The 12,932-nt window shown below is 42.0% G+C and overlaps 1 protein-coding gene across 1 annotated transcript; it reads left to right on the forward strand.

Annotated features, from left to right (window-relative positions):
- Positions 1-731: 731 nt before the first annotated feature.
- On the forward strand, positions 732-5,495 carry ptgs2b (prostaglandin-endoperoxide synthase 2b). Its single transcript, XM_061078499.1, has 10 exons — positions 732-896; positions 1,198-1,314; positions 1,413-1,556; positions 1,714-1,857; positions 2,124-2,305; positions 2,399-2,482; positions 2,576-2,822; positions 3,347-3,633; positions 3,732-3,879; positions 4,476-5,495. The coding sequence occupies exons 1-10, from the start codon at positions 836-838 to the stop codon at positions 4,886-4,888; spliced, it is 1,827 nt and encodes a 608-aa protein (XP_060934482.1). The 5' UTR covers positions 732-835; the 3' UTR covers positions 4,889-5,495.
- The last annotated feature ends 7,437 nt before the right edge of the window (positions 5,496-12,932 follow it).

The following is a 12,932-nucleotide window of genomic DNA, read 5'->3' on the forward strand; positions in this document are numbered from 1 at the left end:
AAATATATAGATAGATAGATAGATAGATAGATAGATAGATAGATAGATAGATAGATAGATAGATAGATAGATAGATAGATAGATAGATAGATAGATAGATAGATAGATAGATAGATAGATAGATAGATAGATAGATAGATAGATAGATAGATAGATAGATAGATAGATAGATAGATAGATAGATAGATAGATAGATAGATAGATAGATAGATAGATAGATAGATAGATAGATAGATAGATAGATAGATAGATAAACCATTATTATCATGCCTATAAATAATGAAATAAATAAGTGTTCATACTTATCTATAATACGTATGTAAGTCTATTATAGTCCATAATAATATAAACAATATGATTTAACTATAAAGTAAACTACGTTACGCATACAGTTTCCTGTTTGCATGAGAAATAAATAAATAACTTTTCAGACTATCAAATAGAATATTTTCCACTGGGATTAAACCAATGAAAAAGACGGAGGGAATAGGAAGCAGGGGAATAAATACATGACAAAGGGCACATACCATCAACTGAAAATCCATATTCGGTAGTGGGCAGAGCTGTGGTTCTTGCGAAAGAAGAGAGATCCCCTGACCGTCAGGTGTCGACCACCGACGTGTCCTCCATCTATGAGGCGCCTGCACAGCGCTACACGCTTTGTGACGTCACCCAGCAGGAGTATAAAGGTGGTGCCACCGCGCAGGTCTGCACATTCAAACTCTCAACTTCCAGCAGAGAGGAGGAGGAAAGAGGAGAGGAAACAAGGACCCAGGAAAAGAAAAGAAGAGAAAAAGAAGAAGCAGAAGAAGAAGAAGAAACCAAGTGTTGGAGTATGAACACATTCACATTCCCGGTTTTCCTGTTGGCGCTGGGCTTTCTCTTGTGTGAAGGAGGTAAGAAGAATACAATCATGTTTTATTTATAAACAGGAGCTGGGAAGCTCAAGATTCCTGCTTTTATGTTACTAAAGTTTTACCTGAATTTTTTAAAGATTATTTTGTGTCTCAATTCACAAATAATTTGTTTTATAAGAATATTACAGCATGAAAATCTAAAGGTTTCATGTGTGTTTTATAAATTTTTGCTGGTTTAACAAATATTGTAGGTCTTTTTTTATGGTATGATCTTTTTTCTGACACCGTTTTTTCTGCATATGAGAAGAAGAGAATTCTAATTATCATGTTTCCCCCCCAGGTAACCCATGTTGCTCAGAGCCATGCCAGAACAAGGGCGTCTGCATGGCCCTCGGATCAGAAGACTATGAGTGTGACTGCACACGGACGGGCTTTCAGGGGAAAAACTGCTCAACACGTGAGTACACAAGCAGATCCACACAGATCAGGTGAATCCTGGGGTCAGATTCTGTTCCACTCACTCTCTCTCTCTCTCTCTCTTGTGTGTTTCCACAGCCGAGTTCCTCACACGGATCAAAGTGGCCCTGAAGCCATCGCCCAACACCGTCCACTACCTGCTCACCCACTTCAAGGGCTTCTGGAACATCATCAACAACATCTCCTTTCTCCGAGATGCCATCATGAGATATGTGCTGACATGTAAGTCTCACTCTTGCCCGAGGCAGAAATTAGACGGATTGTAAACGTCTTCTCGGCACTTTAAACAATTTGTAAAGTGAGTTGCTGAGAGGCGGTTGTAGTTTTAATACCAATGGTGGCTATATAAATAAATGTCTCTCATCCCTCTCCTCTTCAGCCCGATCCCACATGATTGATAGCCCTCCAACTTTCAACGCGGATTATAGCTACAAAAGCTGGGAGGCCTATTCCAACCTCTCGTACTACACGCGCACCCTCCCCCCTGTACCTGAGGGTTGCCCAACACCCATGGGAGTTTTAGGTGAGTAGCACTCCCTGTGCCTCTGGAGAACCAGTTTTCACAGATTCTTGAATACTGAGCAAGAGTGGCTCGGTTACATCATATAGGAAGCTAATCGTGTGGCTGACTGACAAGAGTTTAAATAAGCTGGTTGAACACAGCTGACATCAAAACCAACTTTGGCACATTCCACATTAAAAAGAAGCAGTTTTATCCAGATGAAACAGGCCTTATTCTGTATTATGGTGTTTGTATATTAACTGTAATGTTCTTAACTGTTCCTCCAGGTAAAAAAGAGCTTCCTGATGCTAAAGAATTGGCGGAGAAGCTCCTGATGAGGAGACAGTTCATCCCGGACCCCCAGGGCACCAGCCTGATGTTTGCATTCTTCGCCCAGCATTTCACCCACCAGTTCTTCAAGTCCGACATGAAGAAAGGACCTGCTTTCACCCTGGCTCAGGGCCACGGGGTAAGACGAGCACATTTTCAGACTGGAGGTCAGGTTTTCTGAATGTTTGGTTAAAAAAGTTACATGTATTAATGGCGTCCTTGTTGCTTTCAGGTGGATCTCAACCACATCTACGGAGGCAACCTGGAGAGGCAACACAAGCTCAGGCTCTTCAAGGACGGCAAGCTTAAATATCAGGTATGAGAAGAGACAGCTGCCGCTCTGACAGTCACACGCTTCAAACCACACAAGTGTCCTCACAGTCGCTTCCTCTCTTTCGTAACCCTGCAGATCATGAACGGAGAGGTGTACCCCCCGACGGTAAAGGAAGTGGGCGCTGATATGATCTACCCTCCTCACGTCCCTGAATCTCACCGCTTCGCCGTCGGCCACGAGGCTTTCGGCCTGGTCCCGGGTCTGATGATGTACGCCACCATCTGGCTGCGGGAGCACAACCGGGTGTGCGGCGTGCTGAAGGAGGTTCACCCCGACTGGGACGACGAGAGACTCTTCCAGACCACACGGCTCATCCTGATCGGTGAGTTCAAGAGCAGTTTCTGTGCTGGGGAAATAAAATCAAAACAATGATGAGATGATGGTAATGTAATTATGTGGGGAGTTTAAAATAGAGGAAGTTTTTGGTAGGCACCTAAAAAAAAAAGAAATACCCTGTTGCACATAATGAAGTGTTTCAGGAACAAGGTTTAGTGAAGGACGTTAGAATTTTATTTTCAATATTAGAAAGAGGAAATGGTGGGTTTTTTATATTTCATAACAACACTGCAGGTCAACCAGCTTCTACAGACAGATAATAAGTCAAAGATCCATCAAGACATTGTTTAAGACTTGGCACAACATGTCTCCTGCTTTGCTGTAAACTTTGACTCATTGGCACAGAAATTTGAATATTTCCACATCAAAATTTGTTTGACACGTCCAGCTAATTAATGTTAAAGGTCAAACTCTGAACAGACATCATCCTGATCATCAAATTTGAAAGCAAGAGGGACATTGAAAACGTATAACATCTGCATATATAATATTCAACCATTGCTCTTTTAGGTGAGACCATCAAGATCGTGATCGAGGACTACGTGCAGCATCTGAGCGGCTACAACTTCAAGCTCAAGTTCGACCCCGAGCTGCTCTTCAACCAGCAGTTCCAGTACCAGAACCGCATCGCCTCCGAGTTCAACACCCTGTACCACTGGCACCCGCTGATGCCTGAAACCTTCCACATCGAGGAAACCGATTACGACTACAAACAGTTTGTCTTCAACACGACTGTGGTGACCGAGCACGGCATCAGCAACCTGGTGGAGTCATTCACCAAGCAGGTGGCTGGACGGGTAAGAAATGTTCCGAGTCTCATTTCAGATTGTGACATTGCTGTTGATGCTTCAAGTTTTGCAAAGCTAACTTTTCGTGCTCTTTTTTTCTGTTCCAGGTTGCAGGCGGCCGTAACGTCCCTCAACCCATCATGTACGTGGCCATTAAGTCCATAGAGAACAGCAGAAAAATGCGTTACCAGTCTCTGAATGCCTACAGGAAACGATTCAACCTGAAGCCCTACAGCTCTTTTGAAGACATGACAGGTGAGACACAGTTGAGATGACCCACAAAACCTGTGGAACTATAGGAAGATGTCAGAGGATTAGGAAAGAGGTTATTATTGAAAGGAAATGATGCATCAAGCCATATTATTGCCGCAGTAATAACATTATCATTGTCTTGAACTGGTTGCAGGGATGAAATACAACCTTTTAAAAAACGCAGATCAAAAGATTAAACCTCGTGTCATAGAAAACCTACTTCTAATTGAGAAAAATAGCCCGGAACCTGTCTCAGTCCCCACCAGCTCTTGAGGTTAGGAATTTATTTCCGTGACTCTTAAGCCCCAGATGTTCATTTCATCTTGAGACAGTGTAAGCAGACTGTCATCACAGAGAGTAAGACATAAACACACAAGGAGGGCCTCCTCCTCCTGCTGCTGTATCTAATGTCGATTAAAAACTAAATGTGATACATGAGCTTTGAGAGAGAAAAGTAAAAAAGAATCAAAAAATATGAAGAGGTAGTTTCTATTAGAGTCCAAACGAAGTGGTGATAGTTAGAGAGCAAGTTGCTGCCCCGGCGAGACGAGTCGGACCGAGTCTCTAACTCAAACTGTTTTCCCATCTGCGTTCCTCAGGAGAAACCGAAATGGCTGCAGTGCTGGAAGAGATGTACGGCCACGTCGACGCCGTGGAGCTCTACCCGGGCCTGCTCATAGAGAAACCCAGGCCTAACGCCATCTTCGGCGAGACCATGGTGGAGATGGGGGCCCCTTACTCCCTCAAGGGTTTGATGGGAAACGCCATCTGTTCGCCGGAGTACTGGAAGCCCAGCACCTTCGGCGGAAGCGTGGGATTCGACATCATCAACACGGCCTCTCTGCAGAGGCTCGTGTGCAATAACGTGCAGGGCCCCTGTCCCGTGGCCTCCTTCCACGTGACAGACATTAAAGAGACGGGCTCCATGATCATCAACTCCAGCACGGCCCAGTCACGCAGCAGTGACATCAACCCTACAGTCATTCTGAAAGAAAGGACTACTGAGCTCTAATTTCTTATTTCATTAGGTTATTTTATATATCTATATATGTATTTATTTATTTATTTATTCTTATTTTCATATTTATTGTTAACTCTATTTATAGCATATTAATGAAAAAGTGATAATAGATGTTTTTATATGGAACTGTGTGCTTTCTCTTGTCTAGTTTTCGAGAACAAAAGCCTGTGGTTGTTTATTTATTGAGCGATTTTATTGTATTCTAAGTTTATTACTGTAAAAGTTGATTTAATGACCTCAGTCACGACAACTTGATACTTGAAGATTAGTTTACAGTTTCCGGCAGAGGTCATGACACTGCTCTCCACAGATGAACTGCTGCTCTCCCAGCAATACAGTCGTACACTATACTAGTGATGTCACACTCTCTTGATCTGATGTTACAAACAGTAGTGGTAACCATATCAGTATTGTTTTACAGATTTTCTTTTTTCAGGCTGTTTATTGACTGCGTCTGAGCTGCACTGTTGTATAATATTTTCATTGCCATTCTATGAAAGTGTCTGATTTGATTGTATGGGGCAGTTTGTTGCCAATTCTGTTACAAAAACCTTGTTGACCTGCAAGTTGGAAACTAATAAATACTACTAGAAAATTACGCACTTGTCTCCTCACTTTCCTGACCGTTTTTTGTCATTTTAAAATTGTGACTCTAATAATGCTCTTTTATACACAAATCAATCTTATGTTATGAATTAATACTTAATTGATATCTACAATTTAATCATTTTCAAATGTCTTAAAGTATGGAAACCGAAGATGCCACCAGAATAATGGTGCATTTTAAAGGATTTCAATGTCTGCAAATGCAAAGGAAAAGAAAGTAGATCATCATGGTCAATTTATAACCTTTTATTTATTTGGAAGTTGTTTATAGTCAGTCAATATTTTAAAATGTTATATGTTTAAAATGATTACTAAAGTATTACAATGAACTACTGAAATTGTAATAGTTGGGCGAAATAAAATTGAGAAAATCTCTTCAGATGAATTGATTCCAGTCAGTGGTAGAAGAAGGATTTTTAATCTTTTAATGCGTCAGAAAACTAGAAAGTGATATCTCAGTCAGATAAGTAGCCTCTTGCAGAACACCATGAGATGTGATCTAAAGCAAAGCAGTGATTGGACCATGAGTTAAGAATATTTTGTCCAATAGTTTGCCCAGCGTCAGGTATAGAGAGTCATGCTCAAACTCTATAGATGCAGTTATGTGCACTTAACATTTCAAGGGACTTTTGGGACCCTGGTCGAAAGGGACCCGAGGGGCCCTCCATTGAACCCAACCCCCCTAAACTACCAGGAAGTGCTACACGACAACATCACTCTAATTGTCAGAATATTATTTGATGAGAGACGAGATGAGAATTATCGTCAAAGTGCATATTGTGCATGTATTCAAATAAAAGTAAAGTTTAAGGGCAAACCTCCACCACGATCCCAGGTGCATCATTCACACACTTTCCCGTCTTGAACCAAACATCTAAAATTAAAAAGCTTTTGGCAGAAAGTTAGTTTCCGATCTTTGTAGCTTCATGTTCGAAGCCGATCATAGAATCGAAGAGAGTTCTCACGAAATTCAGGCAAATGCCTGCTTTGCATATCGTGTTGTGACACACCTGCTCTGTCTATAAATATATTTTTATCTACAGGTCTGAATGGTGCAAGTCGACAACATATGATTTTGCACAGAAACGAACAACAGAACAATTATCTTAATCACAAGATTTATGCGTTTAACATAATATTCCAAGGAAGCGTCAACTCCTACACAAATCTGCAAAAGGGCTCGAAGGTTTGTTGTTTTATCCCAACCCAAATTCCCTCAGCGCACACACACACACACCTACACTAACACACACAATAGATCACTTTGTGCAGCTTTCGCTTTTCAGCACATCAGATATAAACCTGTAGACACTTGTCAGGCTGGAGGAGATCTGCATGCTGTCAGGCAACATGGCATGAGCTCCTGCTTCACAGATAAGTGGTGGTGGAGAGGACCAGATAAGGAATTTCTCACTATGCCACTCCCTCTTTGCATTGAAGTTACACACGGTAATTAACGGAAAGAATTTATCAGTCCAAATGCCCGAGGAAGAATAAGTGTCCTTGCGTAATTTTACAGTATATTCAAAGCAACAGTTGGGAAAACAATGTACTGTTTCTGTTGGGATTCTGATGCACTTTGTGATGATTTTAGATTACTAACATAACATAGTACATGAATGAAAATGGGGATATGGCTGCATGCAGGCGGTGACATTTTGCATGTTTCATAACCTTTCCATGAGTTGATGTACGCCTTGCCGGGAAGAGATGTATCTTCAATGAGGATAAAATGACTGTTACTGTATATGAGGTGTGAAGATTAGCGCCCGGTCCAAGAGTGTCCGGGAATCCTTGCCTCAGCAGTAAAGGCCGGCCGTGCAAGCGGGGTACCCATTCCAAAACAAACACGCTGGAAGGAATGTCGACGTGACTGCCGGCACAGAGTGGTGAGTCAGACCACGAAGGCATCATCCCGTCTAAACGCAGACAATGAGAAGCCGCATTTTCCCATCCATTCACACATTTCTCCCAGCTGATACAGAGAGCACATTTACTCCAGCCCCCTCTCACTGGTTTTAAACACACAGTTCCAATCAGACACACACAGATACACAAACGAGGACGCTACATTAATTAAACCATGTTCATCTGTTGTCGCCTCAACAGAACCTGATGAACGGTTCCTTATCCATCTCATAGTCTTTGACCATAACTTCAAAGACCAGCCCTGGGATTCCCTGTCGGGGGGACTTGCTCCGTGACGGCATAAAAAATGACCTAATTGTATGAGCATATGATTTGTTTTCCTCACTCTCATTTGCCCGAGGGTGAGTATTAGGGGCATGCTCGGGTCCCGATCAATGAGATTGAGCAGGGGGAACACATCCTGCTTTGTGTGGGTGTAATGAGCATGAGCAGGCCGCGAGCCCTGAAAAGATCAGGCGACTCCAGTGTGTGTTTTTCCCTCTGACCGCTTCCGGACCTCGCTGGAACCAGACCCGGCATGGAGGCCGTGATCCAAAACCAGAATTACGTGACGCCTTGCAGATGGCAAGACCCGGGGTCAAGCGGGAAGCTGGTGCCAGCCGCCTCCACACGTGAACTGGCACTGACCCACAGGAAGCCAATGCGGTTTAAATGACACAATCAACAACGTGGATAATCGGAGACTGCAGAGGTTCTCAGATGCTTCGGCACATCAGTATGAGAACATCACAATTCGGGGAACTATGTGTTGAAGTGGTTACAATAAAAAAAGTGTGAGAACAGTGTGAGGGGCGATGAAGCTGCAGAGAACAATCACCCCAAACTGCAACTCCTCTCAGCTTTAATGCATTGGTTTATTCTCACTGGTGTCTTTCAGCCTTTTCAGCAGGCAGGCCGCCGCTTTCAGTGAAAAACAACCTAGTGTGCACAACCTGTTCACTAGAAAGCAGAGAGAGACACATTTAGTGACAACCTATAGAACACGGTGGACCATTTCAGAGACAAATCCTTCCTTCAGGGGTTGGTGGAAACGAAGAAATTAGCTAATAGCAGAGTGAAAGTTTCCCAGGAAAACCAAAAAGCATGACCCTCCAATGATGCATCAGGAAAGTGGGAAATAATGCTGTGAAAGAAAGGGAGAGGTGGAAATAGATAAAGAAATGGAGGGAGAAGAGAGAAGACATCCTGCCATAGTGAGGACATGTAGGGGACAATATGCAAATCTGGGAAGAGACACCAGTTTTTTCGTCATACTGACGGGTAAACTGCCATAAGACGTCAGAAAATGTGACAAAAAACACCCGTCACTTCTTGCCCGAGGGGAAATCTTCAAAACACATGTTGTACTGTTCCGTAAAAAAAACCTGATCATCTAATGCTGAGACACTGTTGTGATGACGTCAAGTGTTTTGCTGCTTTGAGGGAAACTCAGGTAAGATTTACATTAGTCACCGTTAATGAGGTAATTGTTTCGAAATGAACACGGTTTGGCTTCAGTATTGATACACTCACAGTTTCTGTTTTCCTTCAATCATACGATGGTTTGGGTGATAGTGCCTTTGAGGGACAGCCTAGGGCAAAACAAGATGCCAGTCAGGTGAGATTCCTGTTGAAACGGACATTGACAACAAGTTCTCTCTCTGGTTACTGATTGAGCGATTGGGATTTGAGGGGTTTTTCTGCAGCTAAATGCTTAACCTGTGTTCCTGGTTATTAGGATTCCTGTAATGGGCAGGGGAGTTGATCCAGAGAGTCAGGAGTAAACTGTTTATGTGCAAGTGAGGAGATTCTGCCTCTTGAAGGGAGGAAGGAAAAAGCGAGAGATGAGGACAAATCCAAACACGAGAAAAAGAAATAACATTTTTGTCCATCTTTATCTTTTCACGCGCTCTGACCCATTTGCTTTTCATTGGGAACAAATGACATACCAGGCAACATCAGGTGAAAGTCTTTGGTTAATGGGAAACCAGGATAATCGTTATTTCCACTGTTGACTGACCATCTCATTGATTTATTAATTTATTATTAACTTCTCATCTGTTAACATTGATTCAGGAAGTTCCACCTTTGTCCACGTGTCGTGCTGAGAAGGAAAAACAGAAGAAAGGAAGGACAGTAAATAAATTAAATAATGAAAAGATAGAAAGAAGGACTAAAGCAAACAAATACTGAAGAACAGGTGATTTACAATGAAGAAAGATAGAAACAACTTTCTGTTTGACTCGAGCCGGGGTCTGACCCTCAATGTCTCAGCCACGAGGAAAACTTGGCATTTGGTTGTTTCCTTTTTTCAACCAAGCCGCATCTTTCGGCTGACGTGTAATTCACAGGAGACAGAAACTACCTACAGTAGCTCTCACCAGAGCCTTTTAAGGTCCCACAGGGGGTAAGATACCTAATGCAAAAACCTCATCACGCGACACGATGACAAAACAACAAAACAAAAGCACAAAAACAGCTGTCAGCCTTCCAGAGATCACGCGAACGTGCCGTCACATCACGTCGTTCCGACATACTCACTCGTGGCCCCCACTTACTCATCTATCAGACGTACACACATCACTGTAATACATTATACATAACCACTTAAGGGCCTAAAGGAGCAGACACAGAGGATGACATCACACGCCAGAGATGCAGGAGACGATGTCTGTTTATAAAACTCGTCTCTCAGTCCTTAACTCGACCTGATAAGACTTGATCTCAGAAACCTGAAACACTGGAAGTTCGAGTCGTGTCTCAATGCCCTCATGCTGTAAATATTAAAGCTGTCACCGTGCTACTTCCGAAAACCTCTTCCAAGCGCACCTCTCCAGCATGAGACTGAGTGTGATCTGTGTGTAACTGCTGGATACCGATGAGCTAACATTTATATCTTCATTGGTCAGAACGGAGGCGAGAACAGAGCCAGGGTTAGTTTTTTTTGGGGAGGTCTCTCATTTTTCAAAAGAGATGCACATCAACAACTTCACAATGTGCGTAGAAAATAACAGTGATATGTTTCACAACTGACTTTGTTGTTCAAAGTCGCTTCCGTCTGCCTCAGGATAGGAGCCACACCTCAAACACGCCCATGGGCGCTCGGATACGTACATTTGCTATTGAAACAACATGGGAGCTATCTACGTAAACTATGTATAATAATACATTTTATCTGAAAACTGACGCCTAGGATTTCATTAAAATATATGTTTTGTGTATCTCTCCCTCTCTCTCTCTCTCTCACACACACACACACACACACACACATGCACACACACACACACACACACACACACGCACACACACACACACACACACACACACACACACACAGAGAGAGACTCACAGATACACACAGGTGTGTGCAGCTATCCTATTAGAACTTTACATTGACTTCCATTCATTAGACAGCCGAACCCAAACCTTATCTTCAACCTAAACCTAACAATTAACATCTTACCCCTCTCACCTTAATGACACACACACACACACAAACACACACACACACCACACACACACGCACACACACTGATAGCAGACATCACAAGAGGGAACAAGGAAGTCGATTGAAACAATTATTCCTGGACATGAAAATGTATTTTTTCCCTTTTGTAAAGTGCAATGTTCATTTTGCAGAAGTTCATAGGAATCTAAGATAAAAATGATATCATCTTTTTGCACATTCCTGAAACATCCCAGCCCTCCTCCTCACAGGGGAATATTACCTGTGTTACACATGGACTGGTATCGGTTTAAAGTTGACTTCAGTTCAAGTCAGTTATTTGATCTGGAGTCTGAAATGTTTTCCCAGGTTAGTAATAGGGTGTTTCGAGTTGTCATACCTTGCAGGTATGTCATTTCTATGTGCTAACCCCTTTCCACATAACGTGGGAAACATTCCTCTGATAACCAACAATTATCTCATGAGTAAATGTTAAGTATTTGATAAGAATATAATGAACAATGGCATTATCTCTTTCTTAAACGGATGTAATACAATCCGAAAGGTGCAACGTGATTCACGTTTGTGACAAATCCGCATCAATACTTTTTAATTTCAAAGAATAAAACATTTGTTTTTCATTTAATCTCTCGCTAGTCATCTAAACGAAATGACCTGTTTGTGTTAGTTGGAAAACTCAGTGAATTAAACTCAGCAGGGTGCAGAGTTTGGCAGAACAGACGCAGGAAACCCAGAGACGTGGACTGGAAGCACATTCCGAAAAGCACAGCGATGCTTAATTAGATCCCGGAATCAGCACGTAGGTTTGATGACAACTGAGTGTGTGTTTGCTTGTGTGTGTGTGTGTGTGTGTGTGTGTGTGTGTGTGTGTGTGTGTGTGTGTGTGTGTGTGTGTGTGTATGGGTGGCTCTGTGAACGTCAGCTACTCTTTTCCTAATTATTCAATTTTACTGTCCAAGCTCTTATGAAAAAGAAAATTGTAATACTGTTGAAGAAAAATTACATTAATGTGTTTCTGGGGTATCCATCCATCCATCCATCCATCCATTTATCCATCCATCCATCCATCCATTATCTATAGCGCTTATCCTCTGAGGTCACCTTGGAAACTGGAGCCAATCCCAGTTGACCGGCAAGAAGCGACAGAGCTGTTATAGTTTGGCTTGTCTTCTTTTCTTTTCTATTATTTATTCAAGTTTATTTCCTGTTTATTAACAAGTGGTTAATAAGTGGTTAAAAGGCTTAGAACCATCTGCTGGAAGCTGTCTGAGAAATTATGTTGACAGAAGAGGGATAAACTATAAAAACTAAAACTATAAAGTAGAGAAACTTTTCCCCAATTTTATGCAAATGTTGAAAATGTATCGCAGGGTGTTTATGATATAATGACAAACCTCTTTGATATTGGTCCTGGCCCAGTTATGTTTTGTACTGCACAGATGATAACTCATTGTCTTGTCAGTCACAGAGACTTTACCCATGACCTTTCCCATGAAAAAAAACTACAAATGTTTCCATGATGTGTAATATTTGTACCGTGTTGTCACAACACAGGTGAAAGGTAACTCACCGCATGTCATCAGCGTAAAAATATGTTTCTCGTGTTGCCCCAGGATTGAGGTGATGAAGGATGTGCCCGCGTGCTCCTACACACGTTTGAGTGTAGTTCACACTTACATGCGGGCAGGTTAACAGAAACCCATCATGTAAGTATGTCTTTAGAACATAGAAAAATGATGGCCCAACAAATATCTCACTACATCATACACGTGGCAGATCATTCATTGTTCATTTTAACGAGTGGTGCAGTTTTAGAGGGACTGTAACTTCAGTTTAAAACACAAGAGGCACCAGTGAGTATTTACAGCAGCCATATAAGGGCTTGACTAAAATAAACCTCACTGCAACAACAATGGCGCTTTGTGGCTTATATCATTAGCAGTGCATTACCTACACAGGCAATGTATAGTATTGTATACATATAAGTTGGATCAATAAATTGTTGCTTTGTGTCTTTTTATGTGTTTTTTTATTTTTCATAATAAGAAAAATATA

This window comes from Limanda limanda, chromosome 9 (assembly GCF_963576545.1).
Source record: "Limanda limanda chromosome 9, fLimLim1.1, whole genome shotgun sequence".
Classification (NCBI taxonomy): Eukaryota; Metazoa; Chordata; class Actinopteri; order Pleuronectiformes; family Pleuronectidae; genus Limanda; species Limanda limanda.